The sequence below is a fragment of the Panthera tigris genome, chromosome B4 (genome assembly GCF_018350195.1).
Source record: "Panthera tigris isolate Pti1 chromosome B4, P.tigris_Pti1_mat1.1, whole genome shotgun sequence".
NCBI classification, from domain to species: domain Eukaryota; kingdom Metazoa; phylum Chordata; class Mammalia; order Carnivora; family Felidae; genus Panthera; species Panthera tigris.
Genome location: NC_056666.1, coordinates 130269248 through 130292929, shown reverse-complemented (window position 1 = coordinate 130292929; position 23682 = coordinate 130269248). Strand labels below are relative to the sequence as shown.

The window sequence follows — 23682 nt, the reverse complement described above, 5'->3', positions numbered from 1 at the left end:
AGAGCCTAGCACGGTGGCCGGCGTGCAGTAGGTGCTCAGTACGGAGATATTAGTAAACGGGCCAAATATTTCTGATCTTACTTTTGATTCTGATGTCAACTCGTTGGTGGTCTCCCAAGAGCACACTTCTGGGGCCAAACTATCTGGATTAGAACCCTGGTCGTGCACGTACAGCTGTGGTTCTGGACCAATTGCCTTTGCTTTGCCCCAGTTGGCCTATTTGTAAAATGGGGATAATTACAGTGACTTTGTAGGGCTATTGCAAGGCAGTGGTTTTCAAACTTTGGCTTGCGTCAGAATCCCCCAGAGGACTTGCTGAAACACAAATGGCTTTGCACCTGCTTTGAGTTCCTGATTCAGCCGGTCTAGAATGAGCCCCATAATCTGCATCGCTAACACGTTCTCAGGGGTTGCTGGTCCACGGACCACGCTTTGAGAACCACGATTCTGAGGAAAGGTGAGTTATGTCACAGTGTGTGTAAGTAAGACATGCCTTGCACGTGTTTGCGACACAAGCCGTCTCCCCTGTCTGTGTGTCAGTTTCCCGGAGTGTGCCATGGGGGTGTGACAGCACATCCTCTACTGAAAATGAGGGCACGCATGTGAAGGCGTTCAGTAGAACACCACCTGCAGGGGCGTTGTAGTAACTAGGATTGTATGCCTGAATCCCCTATCTCAGTTCATCTGTGCTGGGTGCCGCAGACAAGCTGCTACCCTTGCTTTTAAAGACTGGCCAGTCTGGCAGGGTCACAGTGCCGGGTCACAGTGCAGGGAGAAGCACAGGAGGCTGCAGGAGCTCAGTGTTGGCTCCTCCAGTGCAGAGGGCTTCTCAGAGGAGGTGACCCCAGAACTAGCTGAGAGTAGGGACATCAGAGGAATAAAAGGCCCTTAAGACTCCGCCCCCTTCTCCTGTGACAAGTAACGGGAGCCCAGAGAGCAAGTAAACACACGTGCATCGAGTGCCTACTGTGTGCCAGGCACACGGAGAAGAGATGTGTTCTTTCAGCAGACGCAACGTGTCCAAGGTTACAGGGCTACTCTGTGTCCAAGCTGGGACTTGAACCTGAGTCTGTGGCCTCGTGGTCCAGCTCCCTGGGCCACTGGCCTGAGGGATCCCTCCCCCAGGAGCTCGCGTGCCCGCTCTGGAGGGCAAGATGTGGACCCTGACCGTGCGTTTTGGAAGGAGCCAGACACACAGTGGGTACATCTCTCTGTGAATGTCGAACCCATTTCACAAGGGGGCTCTGCCTGAAGGGTTCCATGCTGGGTGCTGAGAGGAAGTTATCCTCGAACCCAGGGCACAGCAGGGGACTGCCCCAATGGTGGGGCTTCAGGGTGATGAACACTTGCCCTTCTGACTTTTTGCCCCTCAGTGGCCACACCCTAAAACACCCCTGGTACCCTCCCTCTGGGTAGAAGCATTGCCCTGGCTCCGGTGATGCCCCCAGCGATGCTGGGCTTCCTCCTGGATCCCCGGCACTGGGTCTCAGGGCTGCTGCCTGCTGTTTACCAGGTTCCGCTGCCCCAAGCAGACTGGCTATAGATGAAAAGTGCCGCAGGACTTGATAAATCATAAACTTCCCTGGGCTCCTTCCCTCTCCACGGTCCACCCGTTCAGTCTTCCTCTGTGCTGAGGAATGTTCTCGGGGCCTCCCGTGGATTATCTCAGTTGACCTTGCCAACCTCCCTGTGACTTGTGTATAAGTAATACATGCCTCGCACGCTGCTCTCGCCCCTATTATACAGGTGAGGAAACGGAAGCTCAGGCAGGGGAAGTGCCTTGGCCAAAGTGGCTCAAATAGTAAGTGGGGTACAGAGCCATTCCCTGACCTCTGTCCTCCCCGAACTTCCAGCCTGACACAGAGACAGGGACCGAGGAAGGGGACAGCTGCTTCTGCAGGACCTTGTGTGGGGAGCTCTGGGTGGTTGGCTCTTGCAGCCCATCCAGCCCTTGCTGCCTGCCTGCCCCTGCGGAGCTCTGGGAGACCTCGGGTCCAGAAGCTTCCAGTGCAGAGCGAAGCCTGCCACCTCAGGCAGGCACCGTTACTCCACACTTCCCAGGGCATTTCAGGTCCCCTTGCCCCAGGAGAGGAGACAAGGGCCTAGTACCCCACCCAGACTCCAAAACTTGAGAGCCCTTTATGGCAGCTCATGGTCTAAAACACCTACCCCTCTTTGGATGGGTTTCTCCTTTGAAATCATTTTTATGGTTACTGAGCACCTACTGGGTGCCGGGCACCATGCATTTCTCTACATTATTTCAGCTAATCTTTGCAACAATCCCACAGGGTGGATACGAGTATTTTTCCAATTCGGTAATGAGGCAACTGAGTTCAGAGAGGTCTAGCAACCGGTCCTAGGACACACAGTGATGGAGCTGGGGTTTGAACACAGGCGTGTTTGACTCTGAACCCAGTTTCCTTCCTCCAAACCCAGTGGTTTCATTCCCTATCTGCCCCAGGGCTTTCCTCTGCCCCGTTGTAGTGCCTCCCAGACCTGGTGTATTGTGGGTGTTCAGCCCGCCTAAGGAGCATCAGTGGGGCTGAACCCCGAGGCCCGGGAAAAGACAGTCCAAGAGACACTTTCTCCGTTGTCCAGCAGAGGGCGCCCCACCACAGCCAGACTTCCAAAGCCGTTTCCCTTCAGGCGGCCACTCGGGTGCCCCAGGAGAGCCCGGAGATGGGGTGTGGCTCGTGGCAGACCCCAGCGTGTGCACGCCATCCTCCTGGGGCCGTCTTATAGGGATGTTCTCCCTAGGGGACCCACTGAGATGGGAATCAGCCACCCAAAAGGGCTCAGGTGCAAATACTCCCATTTTACAGATAGGGAAACTAAGTCTCGGGGTGGAAAAGTGCCACTGTGAGTCCCACACCCAGCGCTGCCCGGAGAATGAAATTTGCCAGCCCTTCCCCCCAACCCCCCACCCCCACCCCGCATACACACACAGCTCAGGAGATAGTGCCCTAGGGTTTGGGGGGAGCCCACACCGAGGTCCTGAGCCTGAGTCATCCAAAACATTGGCTCGGTTCTGGGGGCTGTTTCTCAGGGAGGTAGGGTCCTGCGGCAGGGAGCAGGAAGGAAGAGGTGCTGGGAAATGGTCGGTCTGCAGGGTGGCCCGGCCACCAGCTCAGATCCCATCGCTTGTGACAAGGAAGTGTGATGGGCTGGGTTAAACACCGCCCTCTGGGGTGACAGAGCCTGGAGGGTCTTGAAGACGTGTCGTCTTTGGACACGTCTCTCCAATAAGAGGAGAGACACATGGACACCTCATCTCAGGCCGAGTGAGTTCCCCGAATTCCTCTGCCCTGCAGGAGGCCTCTGGGGGCCTGGAGGCTAAGCTGCAAGTCTGCGGGGGCGGGGGTGCTGGCATGGTCCCTCCACACCCCAGTTCCTCCTCTACAGAAACAGGCCAGCAGGGGCTGCCTGGCTGGCTCAGTCCGAAGAGCATGTGACTCTTGATCTCAGGGTCAGGAGTTTAAGTCTCACATTGGGGGTAGCGATTACTAAAACTAAATAAACTTAGGAAAAAGAGAAGAAAAAAAAAAAAAAAAAAAAAGGCCAAGGCCCGTTGCCCAAGCCCATCTTTCCCGGAGTCGGGATGAGGGTCCTGCCCCGGGGCCACGGAACCAGCAGTTTCCAGACTAGCACCCTGGCTGCCCTTACACTCCAGCATTGGGGTATGTGGCCTGGGCCCCACAAAGCTGGGATGCCTGGGGAGCCCCACAGGGCTCAGCTGGGCCCGGTGCAGGCCAAGGGGTCCTGTCATCATGCAGAAGCACTTTCCTCCCCTTCAAATTCGGGTAAGAATGTCTCGCGAGGTAGTGCAGCAGGGATGGGAAACTGCTCCCCACCTTGTGCCAGGCATTAAACTTGTCCTGCTTCACACATCATTTCATCTTCAGGACAGCCCTCCGATAGGCTCAGAGAGGTCAGTTAACATGCACGAGGCCACACAGCTCGTAGCCCCCACACTCTGAACCAGATCTCTTTCTGGCCCACGAAAGCCAATGAGGGGAGCCTCAGGGATTGGTCCCGCCCCCTCCCCCTGTGCTATCAGATAACCATGGCACGGATAGGTCTGTCCATGCCTCTTTCCCCCTGGTTTCATTTATTCGGCATCTTTTGAGCACCTACTGTGTGCTGGGGCTCACTGGGTTCGGAGCTGTTTGAGGACTGTGACTGCGTTTCACTTAGCAGACACCAGTCCCCTCCTATGCACCGAGTTCCCTGTTTGGCCCTGGGGACCCAGGGGAAGATGTCCCTGCAGGGGAATATGTCCCTGGCACTTAAGAGGTGTGCACCGAGGAGGTGAATGGAATCGAAGAAAGGAGCGGAGCCTGGGGGAATTGGTGGCAACCCTCTTTCCCGCACCCTCCCCCCTCCACACACACACACACACACACACACACACACACACACACACACGAGGACACGAGGCTGGGCTAGGGAGAGGACAGGCAGCTGCCTTTATTAGGGGCCATGAGCCGGCTGGCTTCAGTCAAAGGCCATGCACTTGATCTTGAAGTCGCCATCGGCTGCCAGGTAGCTGATGGCCTCCAGGTTGAGGCGGTTGGGGAACTTGAATGTGTGTCCATCTGGCAGCTTGACGGTCAGGTCGGCCTGGTCGAAGGAGATGCACACCTGGCGGGGCAGAGAAGGGCAGTGAGTGGTGTGGAGCCCGGGCTGGGCAGTCATAGCCAGCAGGTCCTGGGCCCTCGGAGAGCTACTTCCTCAAGGAGCCCTAACAGCAGCCCCACTTCCTGGGCGGGGCTGCTGAGGCTGGGAGAGGGGCTGGCGCTCAGCTCATTGGCCATCACGCAGCAAGGGGAGGGAGGGGACTGGGGCAGAGGAGGGAGGGGAGGGTGGGACCTAGGTGTTTAGCCAGTATACCCAGCTCCGCCCCAGCCCACTGCCCCCAGGCCCCAGCCCACCTCGGCGACCGTCCCCGGCTGGAAGGGGAAGGCGGACTCGCGCTGCTCGGCGCCCCAGGCCCCCGCGTCCTTGCTATTACACACGATGGTGTTGACGTCTCCGTGCGCTTCAAAGCGAGGGTTGAAGTGCAGGCACAGGTTGTCCTTGTCTTTGCCCAGGTTCAGCACGAAGCTGGGGGGGAGCAGGGGGCATTGAGGCCTTCTCGGCCAGCTGCAGCCCCCTCAGACTGACCAGCCGGGGCCACTCAGTGCACCATCACTGAGCGGGGAGGCAAGACACCTGGACTCTAGTTCTGGCCCTGCCACCTCCTTGCCGTGTGACCTTGAGCAAGTCCCTGGCCTTCTGTGGATTTCAGTCTCCTCATCTGCACAGTGGGCGGCAGTACAAGAAGGATCGCTAAGGGTCTTGCTGTGCTGACGGCCAAGACTCTCGCTCACCGACGTTAGTGTCCCTTTGGTCAAGGATGGGGACTCCTTCCAGAAGGTGACCTCTGGGAGGGCAAGTGTCCTGTCTGGTATATCTCTGCACTCCCGGTGCCCAGCATGATGACACACAGTAGGTGCTCAATAACGATGGCGCAAATAAACACATAATAACAATAACCGGGTTCATGGGTTCCAGCCCCGCATCAGGTTCCGTGCTGACAGTGCAGAGCCTGCTTGGGATTCTCATTCTCTCTCTCTCTCTCTCTCTCTCTCTCTCTCTCTCTCTCTCTCTCTCTCCCTCCTCCTCCCCACCCCAACCTCCCCCCCCCCCCCCGCTTGCATACACTGTTTCTCTCTCTCAAAATAAATAAACTTAAAAAAATTATAACAATAGCAATAACACATTTGCTGAGTGGAGACAATAGCAATGCCCCCGGGGGTGGGGGGTGGGGGTAAGAATGAAATGGACAATGCACGTGAAATGTACGGCTCTTTCTAACGTCCGCTGGTCATCACCAGCATCGCTGAGAGAGAGAGCGAGCCAGCATCTCACCTCCTCCACACCACCACCTGCCCCCTCCGTGATAGGGTAAGACTGAAGCTCGGGCGGTTGGAGGACTGGTCCAAGGTCACACGGCTGCTGAGAAACTAGGCAGCTGGCCTCGTGAAGGAATGAAGGAAGGACCGGAGGGACGAAAGGTTGAGTGAGTGAAGAGCGCGGGAAAGAAGGACCTCCGAGGGCCAAGGGCGGGGCGACACCCCTCGTTCCCTCTCCCGGGCCCCCCCACCCCCACCCGCGGCCTTGGCTCGCGCGCACCGTGGGGGCAGGGCCAGCCAAGGTAGATGACGAGGCCGCAGCTGGTTTAGTTTAAGAGGCTCCGGCAGGGAGGGAAGGGGGCGAGTATACAGGGGGCGTCCAGACCCCGCGGAGGAAGTGACTCACTCAGAAAACGCCGCCGCCGACAACCCCCCCTCGCAGCCGGAGGGAGGGGCGGGGCCTGGCCGGCCACGCCCCTGCCAGACGCGGGGCCGGACCCTCGGGCTCCAAGCCGCCTGCCCCCGCCCCCCAATCCGCACCCCCTCACCTCTTGGCTTCGGGGGCCACCTCGCCCCGCACTCTGAGGCACTCGCCAGGTTTGAGATTCAGGTTGCTGGCGACCAGACCCTGCAAAGACGAGACCACAACCAGCCGGGTTAGAGGACGCAGTGCCCGGGGGTGGGGCGGCGGGGGTGGAGTCGTCCCCGCCCGGGATCCTCAGACCCGGCCTGCGGAAAGCCTGGGGAATCGGTAGCAAGTTCTAGACTCTTTCTCGGTGTGGTCCTGGGCAAGTGCCTGCTCCCAACCGGGTCCTTTTCCTATCTGTAACACGACTGAGGTCGTAGAAGCCAAGATCTGAAGTTTTTGCGGTTCGGCTTGAGGATTTTGGATTCAGAGTGGCTATGCTCCATCCCTTGGTTTAATAGATGGAGAGAATCTGACTCGGAGTGAGTGACACTGCGATTTGGTGGCAAAGGAAGGGGGATGGAGAGGTCTGCCCTTCGGTTGGAAAGGAAACAGCCCGGGGCTGGGCGATCCCCCACCATCCCCTTCGAGCCCCTCGGTGCAGAGAGGGGCAGGGGCTGGAGAAGAGACCCCTAAGGGGCGCAGCCAGGCCCCTCTGCAGAAGGGAGAGTGGCCACCGGCCGGAGTCAGCAGCCTGGCTGGTTCAGCACTAGCAAGATCGAGCGCACAACTTAACCGGCATGAGTGGTTCCTTCTGCCAGAACCGTGAACCCTTTCCCTCGGGGCCTGTGGAAGAGGCTCGCCTCCTTCTCTCTCCCTTAGCACCCGTCTCCCAGCATGGGGAGTGGCGGGGAGGGTTACCCAGCCCCCACCCGACTAGCCTGGACAGAACCACCCTCCACCCACTAACCCAGGCAGGCGCCCTCCCGGGCAGCCTGTCTCAGATCCTGGCGACTTTGCAGAGCTCTCTGGAGCAGAGGATGACTCTGCCCTGGCCCAGCGACTGGGGACAGCTGCAGGAGGGGGAGGGGACAGGAGGCTCTTTGGGGTGGAGGAGGGGGAAAGGGACAGCGGCTCGGGCGTCCTTCAAGTGCCTCCCTACCCCACCAGTTGGCCACACCCTTCTGACTCCCACTTATCAGGGAGCTGCAAAATGTCAAACCTTGGCAGAAATAACTGTGCTGTCAGACCCTGAAGGAATTCAGATAAGTCTGAAGCCAGAGAAGGCCTTTGGGGACCATGGCGCCCACCCCCATTTTACAGACGGGGCCACTGAGGCCCAGAAGAAAGAAGGCCCTTGTTCCAAGCCACACCCTGGGGACTAGAACCCAGATCATCTGCGCCTACTCTCCTCTGTCTGCCCCCACGCCATCCCTGGGCCTTGGAGCGGGGTCCCCGCACTCACGCAAGCCATGATTGAGGACAGGAGGATGTTCCTGCGGACTGCGGCACCAGTGGTCTCAAGACGCTAGGAGAGAGATGGGCCCCCGGGGCCGCTCCCACCCTTTTAACTGGACCAGACTCCGGTGAGTCCCGCCCCCCTGGGCGCCCAACCAATTGCAAGTCAGGACAGAGAAGGGGGCCCCACTGGAGGCGGAGTCAATGGAATTTTGAAGCCCTTCGGGAGCAGAGGTGACCAATCGGAGCGGTAAACCCCCTTCTTCTTTAACCACTCCCCCGGGGTCCAGGCTCCACCTCCCATTCTCCTTCATCCCTCCCCACCCCCCACCCAAAAAATTGTGCTGTGGCAGGGATTGGGGGAAGCCAATGGAAAATAGTTTGAGGATGAGTTAGGCACGAGAGTTGGCGGGAAGGGGGCCTAGGGCCAGCAGGCCGAGCTCCGGGGGTAGCCAGAGAAGATGGCTGAGGGGATACAGGGTCCTTCAGGGAATTAGAATTGGGGTTCTGGAGGCTGCCCTGGCAGGGACCAGGGCGTGGCCGCGCTGCAAGGCCTCTGCAGAGAGCCCAGGACCATTAACCACAAGGCCCTGGCCCCACCCGGGCCTCCCCCGGAAGCAGGGATTGTGGCTGCTGTTCAGGCTTCTCGCTAGCGCTGAAGAAAGGAAGGCTGGGCCGGGTGCCAGGCCTGACGCTGCTGCCTCCGGGGCTCAGGCCTCAGGCCTCAGGCCTCCTGAGGGGCCTGCTGGGGATCGTCCAAAAGCCCCTGCCTGACAGCCTCCGGCTTGAGAGTCAGGCCTGGGAGGCGGCCCGGGATGGGCCGAGCCGTGAAGGGTTGGGGTCCCCCCTGTGAACATCCCCCCCCTGCTGCTCGCTTCCCATCTGTCTCTCCAAGGCTAGGCACTGCCTTTTCTTTCTCTAGTCATTTAGCAGACATTTTACTGAGCATCTACTATACGCTGGCCTGTGAGGAGTCAAAGGTGAACTCCATCCAGCCCCTGCTTTCAGGTAGCACACTGCTGGGGCCGGACCTGGCCAGGAACCTGAGTAAGTAGCATGTTGCTGGCTCTAAGGGAAGTCATGAACAAGCACCGTGGTGCCGAGGAGAGTGTCCAGAGTGTGAAGAAGGTGGGTTTTGAAGGACGGATGAAGAAGGAGGGCCTGGCTTTCCAGCATGAGCAAAGGCGCAGACCGGAACAGTGACCATCTGGGCATGGCTGGAGTTTGGGGTACGTTGGGGAAAGATGGGGCATGGGGCCGGGAGGCCAACAGTACGTGGATCATGAAGGGCCTCTTTAAGGGGCTTGGCCATTGTTTTAACTGAGGGTGCTGGGGAGCCACAGAAGGTTGTAGGGAAGGTGAGTATTGAGGACAGACACGAGTTACAGGGAAGATCGCTGCAGCAAGAGTTGAGGGTGGATTGGAGGGGTGCTCACCTCATACCCAGGAGCCAGGAGGAGAGAGGGGGATGGGGAGCACTAGGCAAGGTGGGGCACTTACTCGGAGGGTTGTCATTGGGACCTCCTTCTCCGCATTGCCATCTCCCTTCTGAAATTGCCAGCACCGAAGATGTGGACCAGGAGGGACACACATCTGGAGGCCAGGCCCTCCGCTGCCCCCCCTCCACCCCACCTTCCTCCGGATGACTGAAGCCCACCCCTGGCACAGGAGGAGTGGGAAGAGGGGGGGCTCGTTGGGCCTCGACGCAGGCCGCCCCCTGTCTGAGCCCATCACCCCTCGGAGACCAAGCCTCCGAAACCAACCACAGCTGCTTCAGTTTTTCCTCCAGGGCCTCTCCTAAACCTCAATGCAGGGAGGGGGTGGGCGGAGCCAGCTCCGAGGCCTTTCCTGTGTGCTTCCCCTCCAAGGGCCACGGACACCGCCTGATCAAGCAATAGGGGCATTTGAGGAGTCCTGGACCGAGGAGCAGAGGTGGTTCCGGCACAGTCCTTTCCTGGCTGCGTCGCGTGGGTCTGGGCTGGCTGTCCCAGCCCAGCAGGTGGGCTCCCAGGGCATCAAGAGCTGCTTCCCCCCTGCTTCCCCCAACTTGGAAGACAAGCCCAGCACCACGAAGCGTTTGCTGTTGGACGAGGGGCTGCTTTATTCTCCAGGGTCTGGCCAGCTGAGGGCTGGTAGAGAATCGGCATGGCGTGGGGAACGGGCCTCCGGAAAGGCCCCTCTGGGAGTCCGGGGAGTCTGGAATCCGGTCCCAGCCCTGCCACGCCGTCCCCCAGGGCATCCTGGCAAATCAGTCTGCCCATCTGTAAACTGGGGAGGTGAAACCCTGCTCTCCTACACAAGGTTACTACGGGGTGGAATTCATGTCTGTTTCACTAAATAGGTGATTCCCCCCCCGCCCCCACAATCTCAGAAGGTTTTAGCTTCCCTCTTGTCTCTTTCTAGGCTGAGCTTACCTTTCTGGGGTCAACACCTCTGGGAAGTCTCCCTCTTACCCCCACCTTACCCCCAACAGTCCCTGCCTGCCTATGCTGGAGCAGGGAGTCCCTCCAGATTCCAGTGTCCCCTGTAACACGGGTCATGGTTTTCCCGGGTGGGGGCAGGGACCAGGTGCACTGTGTGTGCCGAGCTCCCGCCCAGTCCTCGGGGCCTCCTAGCGATGGCACCCGCTTATCTGCCGGGCCCTGTGCCCGGCGCCTTGCTTTCATATATTATCTCATTTCATCTACACCTCCCCCCTGCCTGATGCTTGCCAGCTGGGATGTACCGCACAGGGAAGCCGCTCCGGGCCCCGAAATGAACGAAGCCGGTGTCAGAATCGGGAGAAGGGAGGCGAGTCCTAATTTGGGGGCTGCCTGGCTGTGACTGCGGCCAAGGACCTTACCCTCGCCGAACCTGTTTCCAGGCCTGGAAAGTGGGAACGTTAGCATTCACTGACTGGCTGCAGGATTACAGAGGTGACGTGGGGGGGCTCCACATTAGTTCTCTCTTCTGCACCCTCAAGGCCAAGGCTCCCCACCAGGGGGGCTCTCCTTCTCCCTCACTGCTCTGCAGCAGGGGCAGTGAACTCTCTGGGATATTCCCCCATTCTACAGGCAGCTCTATAGGCTGGACCTTGGCTCCTGCTGTTAGAAATGAGCTCAGCACCTCTGGACGGGGACCCAGGCCAGCGCGGCCCTTCCCAGCCTGCCGACTCCTGCCCTGTCCTGCCCGCTCCTGCCCTGCCCATGTGAAGCCAGTCCCTCCTCCAGCCGGCAGTGGCAGGGAGGGCTGCCAGACGCATTGAAACACCATCCACACCCCTCAGCCAACCTGACTGGCCCAGCCGGGGATGGTGGAGGTGACCAGAGCAGGCTCCGAAGTCCTAGAAGTCACAGCAGGAAGCGACCCCAGAGATTCTGCACCTGATCTGCTCCCTCATTTAAGGATGGAGCAGAAGCCACCCAAAGAGACCGGCTACTTGGCCAAGGTCACACAGGGAGCTAGGGCTGAAGTGACTTCCGTCTATGGAGCCAAGGAAAGAACGTGATCCCGGGATACCTGGACCTCAAAAAGTGATCTTTTCCGGGGCGCCTGGGTGGCTCAGTCGGTTAAGCGACCGACTTCGGCTCAGGTCATGATCTTGCGGGTTTGTGGGTTCGAGCCCCACGTCGGGCTCTGTGCTGATGGCTCAGAGCCCGGAGCCTGCTTCAGGTTCCGTGTCTCCTTCGCTCTCAGCCCCTCCCCCACTTGTGCTCGGACTCTCTCTCTCAAAACTAAATAAATGTAAAAAACCAGTGATCGTTTCCTCCTGCTCCATGAAGGGAAGAAGGGACGGTGGCAGGGTGGGGGGATGCCCCCTAAGCTCAGGCACTCTCCCAGCCCCCACTTACCTTGCCCATCCGTCTTACCTCCCTGCCTTCGTCTGCTGCCCAGACAGCCACCTCCCCACACACAGTGGGCTCCTGTCACTTTTGCCTTCCCCCCTGGTGTCTGTCCCCCTTCTGATTACAGGCCCTCACTCGTCTTTGGGGAACTACCTCTCCTCTCCCAGGAGGTCTGGGTGGGGTTGAGGCCCTGCCATTCATTAGCCCTCTAGGGCTCAGGCATGAGTCTTTATTTTTGTAACGTTTTCTTTTGCCATAATTACAGACTCGCAGGAAGCGGAGAGCTCTTTAAGAGCTTAGAAAATATTTAAGACCTGAAGAGAAAAAATGTATTGGCTCTGGAATGGTAAAACTGGGAAATGAATCAACCTTTATTGTACTCCCGCTTAAACCTGGTGGTGGTAAAAACAGAAACATTTGGAAACAATTTTCTTGGGTTGAATTTTCTTATTTCAAAAGTGTGTCCAAGTCTTCCTAGAGGTTGGTCACTCCTACCTTAGATCCCCATGGCCAAATAATATCTCAAACGTATAAAAATGCTTTGGAAATGCATAGCAACCTCCCCACCCCGCCTATATTTAATGTGGGACTTAAGGGAAGGGGGTGCATTTTAATGTTTTCTAGAATATGCCTGGGGCCTGTGTATCAGGAGAGTTTTTGGGTGGCAAGTAACAGAAAACTCAACAGAAATCATTCTAAAAACTATTAAAAAAATGTTTATTAGAGAGAGAGAGAGAGAGAGAGAGAGCACAAGTGGGGGAGGGGCAGAGAGAGAGAGGGAGACACCGAATCCGAAGCGGGCTCCCAGCTCTGAGCTGTCCGCACAGAGTCCGACGCCAGGCTCGAACTCACGAAACGTGAGATCATGACCCGAGCTGAAGTCAGACGCTTAACTGACTGAGACACCCAGGTGCCCCATCAACAGAAATCATCTTAAAATTAAGGGAAACTTTCACATCACAAAAATCTGGACCGAGGAGGTTTCCGTGGCAGCTAATTCAGTGGCTCGATGAAATCATCCGGGATCTGGGTTCTTGTATGATTGTGGAGCATGGCTGCGGAGACAGTCCTAGCTTTTCTATGTGGCCATAATCCAGGATTAGTCCTTGCCCCTAGGAGAGGCCAGCTAAAGGAATTGGGGTGAACAGTGTTAACATCTGCTAAGTATTCTCAAGTGAATCAGTGCAAAATATATACAAAGGGTGATTGAGCAAATTGGTCAAATATCGACAACTGGGGATCCAGGTTCATTATCCCACTGCTGCACCTTTTCTGCTGTTTTGAAACTTCTCTAAACTAAAACTCGGGGAGTTGGGGGCACCTGGGTGGCCCAGCACGGAGCCTGCTGGGGATTCGAGTCTGTCTCCCTCTCTCTCTGCCCCTCTCCTGCTCATGCCCTCTCTCTCTCTCAAAATAAATAAACATTAAAAAAACCCACAAACATTTTTTTCTGAATTAAAAGTTGGGGAAGGGGCACCTGCTTGGCTCCAGTAAGCATCTGACTTCAGCTCAGGTCGTGATCTCCTGGTTTGTGAGTTCGAGCCCTGCATCAGACTCTGCTGTCAACACAGAGTCTGCTTGGGATCCTCTGTTCCCCCCCTCTCTCTCTGGCCCTCCCCAGCTTGTACTTCCTCTTTCTCAAAAATAACATTTAAAAAAAAACAGTAAAAATAAAACTTGGGGGATATGAGAAAATAAGAAATGTATATTTGGTCTCTGACCCCAGTTCCTACCAGTGTTCCTAAGACCCTTGGGATTTCCTAAGTGACAAAAGAGCTGGGAAGGTCTTTTGTTTTAATGTTTGGTCTTTGACTCAGGTGCCTGACACAGAGCTCCTAAATCCCTTGGAAGTTCCTGGCAGGCATACATCACCCTAACTCCATGGGGAGAGAAGTTCCTGCACTTGGGACCCTTTTGGACCTTGTCCTGTGCATCTCTCCATCCAGCCGTTCATCTGTATCTTTACATATCATTTATTATACAATAAACCAGTAAACATAAGTGTTTCCCCGAGTTTTGTGAGCTGTTACAGCATATGATTGAATCTGAGAAGGGGGCTTTGGGAACTTCCAATTTATAGCCAGTCGGTCAGAAGCTCAGGTGACACCCGGGACTTTCGAGTGGCATCTGATCGGGGCGGGGGGGGGGGGGAGGAGGAAGGTGGAGGTGGGGGGAAAGGGAGTCTCATGGGACTGGACCCTTAACCTGTGGACCTGTGGAGTCTTCACTAACTCTGGGTGGTGCCAGGATCGAATTCTAGGACACCCAGTTGGTGTCCACAGAAGACTACAGACTTACTCGGTGCAGGAAAACCCATACATCTGGTGTCAGAAGTGTTCTGCGGGTAGAGGAAACAGCTTTCCCTTTTAGGTGGTGTCGGAGAAGTGGGATTTGCTAGAACCGCCCAGGCTCATGGAAACATGTGGTTTGGGAAGAGAAAGGAAGGGCAGGGATGAGGAACCTTCGGTTCCCGAGTAGCCGAGGCGCCACGTGGCAGCTGTGTGGTGCTGAGTTACTCATGGTAAAAGTTACCCATGGAATTTAGAGACGACTCCAACTCGCGGGGACTTGGTCTACTGGACATATAAGGAAATGCGGGAAAAGCCACAGGGACCATCCCTTGGTTGTGGTTCCTCTGAATGGTGAAAATGAAATCACCGGAGTGCTAGGCGGGAAGGTGATGCTAGGCCGAGCTCAGGTTTCAGTGAATCTGAGCTCCTGTCACTGGCCTCACAGCCACCTCCAAAGGGAAACATCATGCAGTCACCAGAAAGTCTCTCCAAGGCCTCTGGTCACCAAGAAGGTAGTGGATGGGGGTGGGGGTGGGGGTGGAGGAGGGAGACAAAACCGGAAATTATGGACACCAGAGAGCGTAGTGGGAAGGAGTTGTTTCATTTCGTGGATTGGGGTCATCAGCTTCCTGAGATATTGGTTTAAAACTTTTCTGGGGGTGCCTGGGTGGCTCAGTGGGTTAAGTGTCCGACTCTTGGTTTTGGCTCAGGTCATGATCTCCCTGTTCATGACATCATACCCCGTGTGGGGCTCTGCGTGGACGGCACGGAGCCTGCTTGGGATTCTCTTCCTCCCTCTTGCTCTCCCCTCCTCTGCTTGTTCTCTCTCTCTCTCTCTCTCTCTCAATAAAGAAACATTAAACAACAAACCTTTTTTCTGAATTAAAAGTTGGGGAAGGGGCACCTGGCTGGCTCAGTTGGCAGAGCATGGGACTTCTGATCTCAGAATTGTGAGTTTGAAGCCCATGTTGGGTGTAGATTTCTTAAAAATAACATCCTTAGAATAAAATTAAAATCGGGACGCCTGGGTGGCTCAGTCAGTTGTGTCCAACTCTTGATTTCAGCTCAGGTCATGATCTCAGGGCTGGTGAGCTTGAGCCCCACATCAGGATCTGTGCTGACAGTGTGGAGCCTGCTTGGAATTCTCTCTTTCTCCCTCTCTCTGCCCCTCCCCCTCTTGCTGTCTCTCTCTCTCTCTCTCTCTCTCAAAAATAAATAAAATAAACTTAAAAAATTAAAATTAAAAAGTTGGGGGAAACAGCCAGCCCCAAGTTCTTCCCATCTTTCTGCTCTGCCACCTGAAGTGGAGAAGTCTGTTGGGTGGGTCTCATGATCACAGAACGGCTGCCAACAACTTCCGAACCCAAAGCCCAGAAGAGTGTTTCCCTCCTCCGGCCATGTTCTTCTTTTCAAAATATTTATTTTTGAGAGGGAGAGAGAGCATGAGCGGGGGAGGGGCAGAGAGAGAGGGAGACAGAGGATCTGAAGCAGGTTCTGAGCGGACAGCAGAGAGGTGGGCGTGGGGCTCGAGGACCCGGAGATCATGACCTGGGCCGAAGTCGGAAGCTTAACCGACTGAGCCACCCAGGCACCCCCAACCATGTCCTTCTTTGAAAGTGGGGCAAACATTCCCAGGATCTCCCAACAGCCCTCCCCGTCTTGAGGGTCAGAAGTGTACCGCAAGTCCATGGCTAAACCAATCACTGGATAGCCGGGGAATCAAATAACCATGATTGGCTCAGACTCAAGCTTTAAACCAATCAAGAGTCACTTCCTGGGACTGGGCTGCCTCCCCCTTCTGATTCACAGGCCACCGTGTGCTCCGCTCAAGGAAGTCAGGTTTCTGTCCACAGGGACGGTGGGGAGGGGCCGCTAGGTCCAGAGCGGAGCCGGGAGGTGGGCACTCCTTGGGGACGTGGGGGGTGGGGTGGCGGGAACTTGTCCCAGGCTAGCCAAGAACTCTGCTCTATCCCCTCCGGCGCAGGTTCTGAGATGGGCATGTGGCCTCAGCCCTTGGATGTCGGTCGGATGAGCACAGCTAAAGGCGGGTGCACCTGGAGGGCTGGGGCGCCTCGCAGGGGCCGACAATGAACTCCTCATGCCTTAGCCAGGCCGAGCTGAGTTCCTGTCACAGCCAGAAGTCCCCGCGAGGGAAAATGGGCTCTGACTTCGTGATGCAGCCGGGCTCAGTCAGCACTTTCTCTTCCCCAGAAGAACCACCCTGGCGAACATCGCCCAGACCTCGCACCCCTCGCTTCACACAGGAGGGAACAGGCTGAGCGGGAAGGCCTTGTGCAAGCTCGCGACAAGCCAATCAGTGACAGGCCTGGAGCAATCGTGACACCTCCCGCCCGTAGCCCCTCAGCCAGCTCACTGCGGGGGGGGGGGGGGGGGGGGGGAGTCACAGGAGCATCCCAGGCGGGAGGGGAGCCCGAAGGTGGGTGGGATGGGGGTGTAGGAGCTCACCTGAGCTCCCAGAGAGCCAGGACCTCCTTCCTGTCGGGTCTCTGCAGAGAGGGCGCTGTAGCCCCCTGGAATCCGCTAACGGGAGTTCAAACCCTGTCTCAGGAGATCACGCTTTCTAGACGTGTGCTGCTGTGTAAGTTAACACCGCATTTCTGATCCTCATTCCCCAAGAGGCAAAAGGGGCCGAGCGATAGAAACTGGCTGAGTTTTCGGAAGGACTGAAACACATCAGGATGTAAAGACCCAGCGGGGCATCAAGCGCTACTGGGCTGAGCGCACAGGAAAACACTCCGCGGGGGCGCCTGGCTGGCTAAGTGGGTTAAGACGCTCACTCTTGGTTTCACTGTGGCTCAGGTCATGATCTCACAGCTCGTGAGTTCCGGCCCCACGTCAGGCTCTGTGCCGACAGCCAAAAGCCTGCTTGGGATGCTCCCTCTTTCTCAGAACAAATCAATACATCTAGAAAAAGAAGAAAACGCTCTGCGACCGGGGTGGGTCATTTCCTGCGGAGGAAGGTTGCCAAGCCGGCCAGTGCTGTGGGGACCCGGCTCAGGCAGAGTGGGGGGGGGGGGGGGGTGTCCTCCTCCCGCCCCGTGGCCCACACACACTCGAGGCCACATAGGCTTTCCCGCTCGCACTTTATTAAGTACCGGATGGCTGGTTACGACAGAGGCGGAAGTGGCGGGAAGGCCCAGCCCCCACCATCACTGACACACGAAAATAAATAAATAAATAATAAATAAATAAATAAATAGCCGGGGGCGGGCACGGGGGAGAAGTGGCACAGCAAACACTGACAACAGGGGGACACAAAAGCCCCTCCCCCGCTGTGGCCACCATCAACGCTGGACTGATACCAGTACCATGATCAGGGAAAGGTGGGGCTCTCGGCCACAGAAGCCCCCAGAGCCATTGGGTGGGCCCTCCCCGGATCACAACGTTTGTGGAGGGGTGGGTGTCTTCAGCACTTGACACACGTGGACAGAAATCTGGACCCCTAGCTAGTCCAGTCAGATCCAGATTGTCAAGAGGCCACGCTCTCTCAGACTTCTGGGTTGTTCTCTTTAGGATCGAAGAGACCAGTGAGTCATTATTACCTGGTGTTCTGATCGGTCTACCCAGGAGTGAGGACCTGAAAGGGTCATTGTCACTTTGCCTTCTGATTGGTCCACTCAGGGATCAGGACGATAGTGGCCGGTGGCTCCCTAGACCTCTGACTGGTCAGCAGGAACCCAAGGCCAGGACTGGAGGGAGGAAGGGCTCTAGAGGCCCCAGGGAAGGAGTTGGGGATTAAGTGCTCAGGGTTAGGGGAAATCTTCAGCGGGCACAAGGCCCAGATTTCAAAGAGGGGAGTTCACGAGGCAGGAAATAAGGCCACCTGGCTGGGTCAGGCCAGGGCGAACTGGTAGGGGTAGGGGGACAGCCTCCGGAACAGCAGAGAGTGCCCGGCCACCACTGGGAGGGGACGTGAGGGCCCTCACACCTTCCCTGGGTCCCAACCCCACCAGGCTGCAGAAAACGGGGCCCAGGGGCCGGCAGCTCTTGGCCCCTCGCCTCCATCTACGGGATCGGGCTGGAGGGTTGCGGTTGCTGGTCGGGTGGGCTCAGTCCTCCAACCCCTCCATCAAGTCCGCGATGCTCTCCACATAGTAATGGGGCACGAGGTCGTGCTGGCCAGACGCCAGGTAGGCCTGGGCCTCCTCCAGGCGGGAGACGCCTGTGAGCGTGAGCACGGTGGTCATGCCACAGCGGTGGCCGAAGAGGATGTCGGTCTCCAGGCGGTCACCCACCATGAGCGTGCGGGTGGGGTCCACGCTGAAGTGCTCCGCGACACACTCGAACATGTAAGGGCTGGGCTTGCCCACCACCAGGGCCTGGCGGCCCGAGGCTGTCTCCACTGCAGCAGCCAGGCTCCCGGTGCCTGCAGGGAGATGGAGACGTGGTCAGTGCCGAGCGGTCGCAGGGGAGGCATGCAGGCTTGGAAACAGAATTCCAGGGAGGCGGCGTGGCACGGGGGTCAAATTAGGCACTGCAATGGGTCAAAATCTTCCCCGTCTTCGTGTAGCGGTTAAGAGTACACACTGCAACCAGATGCCTGGATTCGGGCTCCGTCAGCTCCACCCGCCTCGGGAAGGCCACTTAACCTCGCTGTGCCTCCGTTTCCCCATCTCTAACACGGCCCGGTAGGGGCTGAGTGAGTGAGCCACTGCGTGTAACCGGGCCCGGCGCGGTCAGTCCCGTCTGGGGTTCACTGTTGGACCCTGGCAGCTGTGTGCCTTTGGGCAAGCCACGTGACCCTCTCTGAGTTTCCCTGGACTCACTGGAAAAGGAGGATCCAAGTGACAATTGCCCACCTTCGAGAGGTGCTGTGGGCTTCGCAGGGGCAAGCGGTTTGGAAAGCAGCAAGTACTTAATAGGCAGCAGTGTGGTTACCGCCACAGGAATGTGGGCTCCTGGCGTCAGAAACTGGCACAGCCCTTTTGGAACGCAGCAGGGCACAGAAACGTTCGCACCTCTGCCCCAGTCGGCCTTGGCCGGGAAGGCGATCACAGGCAGAGAAATTCAAACTGGAGACAAAAAGCTACATGCTTGAAGATGTCCGCGGCCCCAGTAACTATAATAAGCAAAACTGTGGACATGCCCAAGAATTTAACAATAGGAGGACTGTTTAGAAAAGGGCAGTCCTGACTCCCAGCCCCGTACCTTCCTGCCCCACACAATGAGTCCACTGTGCCCGTCCCACAGGCACATCTTTGTGCCAGACGGTTCTGCATTCGCATTAATGTCCCTGAACAAACGATGATGATAATCACTATTTACTGAGCACATTCTAAAGTGGGCTGTGCTGGGTGCTCACGGAAGCCCATTTCACGGGTGAGAAAGTTGATGCTCTGTGAACCCTGAGTAACTCATCCGGGGCTGCACAGCTTCGCGAGCAGCAGACAAAGGATATGTGTTCGGGTGGGTCGGACCCAGTCATGCACTGGGCCGGCTCGTCCCGGCTTGGGAGTGCTGAATGCTTCACTTTCAGGAATTTGGTGAACTGCTTGTTGAAGCCGCGATGAAAAGTCAACTTACCGTCTAAACGTACAGTCAAATTAATTGTTGAAAACAAAGGCACTAAGTTCTCAAAACTCATTTCTTCCTAATTATGCTAGCATCATCTATGCTCTCGAGATTGCTTACATCTGTAATGATGGAAATACTGTATAATGGTGTGTGCACAAACCTTCCCAACTCCACAGTCAGTGACTTTATGCTGGTAGCTTGAAATTGGCCATGGTGGGAGTACTTGTGCCACAGAAATTGGGCAATGGTATCAGTTAAGCCCCCCTCCCCCCCCCAGTTATGAAACAATTGTCAGTACACCATTGGGTTGACCCCAAATGCCCTGGGCCTCTCTCCTTTCACAAAGGATGACATTCTGAGCAGTCAAGCCAAAGTTACAGAACGATAAAGCAGGCTCGAAAGCAAGAAATCCTCAGGGCGCCTGGGTGGCTCAGTCGGTTAAGCATGCGACTTCAGCTCGGGTCATGATCTCACGGTCCGTGAGTTCGAGCTCCGTGTCGGGCTCTGTGCTGACAGCTCAGAGCCTGGAGCCTGCTTCCCATTCTGTCTCCCTCTCTCTCTCCCTGCCCCACCCCTCCCCACCCCTGTTCATGATCTGTCTCTCTCTCAAAAAAAAAAAAAAAAAAAAAAAAAAGACAAGAAATCCTCAGCCCAGCAAGTCCCCAGAGGAGGAGAGGGAGGAGGAGGAACTTCCCCAGTGTCACGGGACCAGGGCGGAGCTGACCCGGAGCAACACTCCTGGGAGGCTCTCCTTGACATCCGACCTAGAATGTGCTTGCTTTCTTGATAACTGGGTAGGGAAGAAAAGCCATTTGCCTCCCGGGTTAGAAATTCCTTCCGGGATGGGAAGGGCTCAACTGAGTCACCCCCAAAGTGTTTTTCTCGGCTCAAGATTGGTCTCGGCCGGGTCGGCAATCTCCTTTCCCACCAGGACAGAGCTGATCGCCCTCAGCCCCCCACGGCCCACTTTATCCACTCAGCCAGTAGTTACCAGGCTCTGTGCTAGGCACTGGGCACAGAGCAGCGAATGCAACAGGGATCCCTACCGTAGGGGAGCGGGCATCCTGGCAGGGGCAACTGTGAAGAGAGCTCTGTCCTCAGACTACCATTATCCCACTTCATTTAACATCCTGTCATCCAAGGCTGTCACGTGTTTTAGTGGTGACATAGTCCTCAGACAGCAGGCATTTCTATTTGCCAGTTCAAGTGACTGCCATGTGGGCAAGAAGGTAAACACACATTTAGGAGACCCACCAGGGGAGGGGAAAGGAGGGGGAAACGGGGGTGAGAGACCCCCGCTGCGTTAGTTCAGATTTTACGCACGACGGGACTTTTTTAGTACATTTCTATACCACCGTTTCAAAGCCGCCTCTGTCAGTTGTGCACAAACACGGCTGAGCCTCTGCTTCCCCCTCTAGGTTGGGGGAACAATCAACAGGGCCAGTGACCCAATCAGGTGGGGCCAGAGATAAAAGGGGCAGGCAGGCGTAGGCAGGGCCTGGCCCCTCTCTCGGGGGCTCATCCACACCACCCTTCCTGAGTCCTAGAGGGCCCCTTAACCCAGTCTTAACCTGAACCGTGAGCCTCCAGGGAGAAACTCACTTTTCATAGCATGGCCCAGGTGACCGGCGAGGAGGGAATGATGGGAGATCTGTCCCTACCTTCAGCCTCCTGACTTGGGTAGTGACTTGTCCACACACACTCACCACTGTCAGCTTCTGCCACCGTCTGCTCTTGACTGATTCAAACCCTCCAAGATGTAGGAGCCTCCACCTGCTCCCGCCTCCTCTGCAGGCCTGAACATCCAGATGACAGCAGCAAACAGAGCCTTGGATGGGGCTGGGGTGGGGGCTGGGGTGGCCACAAGAGCCAAGTTCAGGTCTTCCTGTTCTTGGGCAGCTCGCTTCCCCTCTCTTAGCCTCAGTTTCTTTATCTGAGAAACGGGACAGTAACTCCCAGCTCCGGAGTAATTTAGAAACTAAGTCAGAACAAACAGCAAGGTACTTCATGAAGCTCTGTACTAACAGGAGAGGGCTCTGGATACAACCCACACCATCTGAGCACCCACTATGTGCCAGGCACTCACCCTGATCACTCTCCCTCTGAGGAAACTGGCATGGTTAGCAATCCCATTCTACACCCAGGACAGAGATGCTCCGACGTTATGTAATTTAAGATTACAGGGCCCTGGGTCAAACTCCATCCACCTCTAAGGCTCCCCGCACACCCACCTACAATCTGCCGCGGCCAATGGTGTTCCAACCGCTCGACGGGGGGACAATCCTTCCAGGCTTTGTTCCCAACTCTCCGACCTCACCCCGATGGCGGGTAGGACAAAAGGACAGGAATCCTTGAGGCTGGCTCGGTAAGGCTAGGGCTGGGGGGTCGAGGACCTGGATTCCGCCTGCAACCCCCCTGAACCGCAACGGGCCTCAGTCTCCTCATCTGTTAAACGGAGACCCTACTATACTGACCCTCGAGTGGTGGCAGTTTCAAGAATTACCAGACGTGGCCATGAAAACGCTCCCCTGGGCTCCTGCAGGGTGGGAACCGCCCTCGCATCTCTCCGGTTCCCCACCTGTCACCTGGAGACACCCCTTCCTCGCCCCTCTCCCCTCGGCGCGGAGGTGAAGCGCACGTTGCCACCCCACCTGCTTCCCCGCCAGCCCCGCGCTCACCGGGGGTCCGGCTGCCATCGCTGAGCGGGTGCCACGGGTCGCGGTCGGTGGCCACGAGCAGGCAGTCGGGGTCGCGCAGGTGCGCGCACGCCTCGCTCAGCTTGGCGAAGGAGAAGTGCTCGTCGTAGCCCACGAGCACGGCGCGCACGCGCGGGGCCGCGCCCGAGTCCTCGCCGGGGTCCCCCGCCAGGCGCAGCCCCGCGGCGCGCAGCTCGGCGCGCAGCCCCTCGCCGCCCAGCACGAACACGGCGCCCGGCACTTCCGGCGGCCCGAGCAGGCGCTGGCGCAGCAAACGCGCGGCGCACAGCGCGGAGCTGAAGAGCTGCTCGGCGCGCAGGCCCCCGAAGCCGAGGCGCGCGAAGCGGAGAGCCAGCTCGGGCCGCGCGCGCCGGCTGTTGTTGCTCACGAACAGCGCCGCCTTGCCCGCCCGCGCGAGCCGCTCCAGCAGCTCCGGGGCGCCCGGCACGGCGCGCTCGCCGTTCCACAGCACCCCGTCGCAGTCGAACAGGACCCCCTGCGTCCGGCCCAGCACGTCGCGCAGGGCCGCGCCGCGCAGCCGCTCGCAGCGCGCCATGCAGCCGGCCGGCCGCTCGCACGCCCGCACGCCGCGCGGCTCTCCCTCTGCGGGCACGGCGCGCTCGCCCGCAGCCCGCCCCCTTCCCCGCCGCTGCCAATCGACGCGCGGGAAGGGCCAGGGGGCGGAGTCACGGCCTGGCCCGCGGGCCAATGGGGGGAAGAACCTCGGAGAGGACCGAGGCCCCGAGCTAACAGAGCCTGGAGAGCACGGTGAATCGCGGCCGCGGCCGAGGGGCGGAGGCCAATAAAGACCGAGCCTAGCCCTTCGCCCCTCCCCCCAGCTCTGCTAGGCCAGTTGCCGCCGAGTTTCAACCCCGACTAGCCTTTGAAAGGATAAACTGACGTTCTTCTTGGCCAGTAAAGAGTTACGAATAGAAAATCTGGAGCGGAGAGCCGCGCTTACGTTCCCCAGCCAATCAGAAGCTTAGTTGCTAGGAGGAAAACAGATGCTAAGGGAGATGTTGCCTTTGGGTCGGAACCCCTTGCCCTCTGAACCTTGGACGCTCCGGTTCTGAGCCAAGTCCTGAGAAGCGTGTGGGTATGATTAGGAGAGAGGCGCATAGTGTCTTCTCGAGCGCTGGGGCCCTTGGCCTAGACCAGTCGTTCTCGACGCTGGCTGGTAGAGTCCCCCGGGGAACATGTATTTTGAGGTTTAATTTGCATACAAGTAAGATGTGCAGATCTTACATGTACAGTTCGGTGACTTTGACAAATGCTGTTTAAAAATACCAAAGCGACGCAGCACCCCAGAGATCCTGACTTAATTGGGTGGGGCCCGAGACTATTTATTTATTTGCTGTTTTTTAATGACATAGGGGTTGTACTGTGAGGCCAGGGTGGAGAGGCACTGGGTCACCAGGCTGCGAGAGGCAGCCTGTCACTAAGCACCCTGGGGAGGGAAGGAGCCAGAGCAACAGTAGTCAGTGGCTCAGGCAGCAGCGATAGCGTGACTTAGCTGCCTAAGTCCCTACTCGGGGAGGCATGTGTCAAAATTCCGAGTTGTCTGAGAAGGCTCTGAAG

General features: G+C 57.4%; 2 protein-coding genes and 1 long non-coding RNA gene across 12 annotated transcripts; 1 reads left to right on the top strand and 2 right to left on the bottom strand.

Moving 5' to 3' along the window:
* Window positions 1-4443: 4443 nt before the first annotated feature.
* On the bottom strand, window positions 4444-9327 carry LGALS1 (galectin 1). 2 transcript variants are annotated; one of them, XM_042993231.1, is made up of 4 exons: window positions 9259-9327; window positions 6443-6522; window positions 4932-5103; window positions 4444-4641 (listed from the first exon to the last, which is right to left on the bottom strand). In XM_042993231.1, the coding sequence occupies exons 1-4, from the start codon at window positions 9271-9273 to the stop codon at window positions 4495-4497; spliced, it is 414 nt and encodes a 137-aa protein (XP_042849165.1). In that variant the 5' UTR covers window positions 9274-9327; the 3' UTR covers window positions 4444-4494. The 2 variants fall into 2 exon arrangements, with proteins under 2 accessions (XP_042849165.1, XP_042849166.1); XM_042993232.1 differs by lacking the exon at window positions 9259-9327 and adding an exon at window positions 7766-7863.
* LOC102963166 lies at window positions 6457-11343 on the top strand. 5 transcript variants are annotated; one of them, XR_006220245.1, is made up of 5 exons: window positions 6457-6842; window positions 7624-8008; window positions 8767-8987; window positions 9627-10673; window positions 10812-11343. It is a non-coding gene; the product is annotated as an uncharacterized LOC102963166 (long non-coding RNA). The 5 variants fall into 5 exon arrangements; XR_001511804.2 differs by having other exon boundaries at window positions 6460-6842; window positions 8767-9757; window positions 10473-10673; XR_006220243.1 differs by having other exon boundaries at window positions 6459-6842; window positions 8767-10673.
* A 5627-nt stretch (window positions 11344-16970) lies between these two features.
* LOC102959923 (pyridoxal phosphatase) lies at window positions 16971-22666 on the bottom strand. Of its 5 annotated transcripts, none has more exons than XM_042993227.1 (4): window positions 22087-22666; window positions 21640-21720; window positions 21115-21386; window positions 17996-18260 (listed from the first exon to the last, which is right to left on the bottom strand). In XM_042993227.1, the coding sequence occupies exons 1-4, from the start codon at window positions 22658-22660 to the stop codon at window positions 18078-18080; spliced, it is 1110 nt and encodes a 369-aa protein (XP_042849161.1). In that variant the 5' UTR covers window positions 22661-22666; the 3' UTR covers window positions 17996-18077. The 5 variants fall into 5 exon arrangements, with proteins under 5 accessions (XP_042849163.1, XP_007096541.2, XP_042849161.1 ...); XM_042993228.1 differs by having other exon boundaries at window positions 21115-21341; XM_042993230.1 differs by having other exon boundaries at window positions 18175-18260; window positions 21115-21367.
* Between the last annotated feature and the right edge of the window lie 1016 nt (window positions 22667-23682).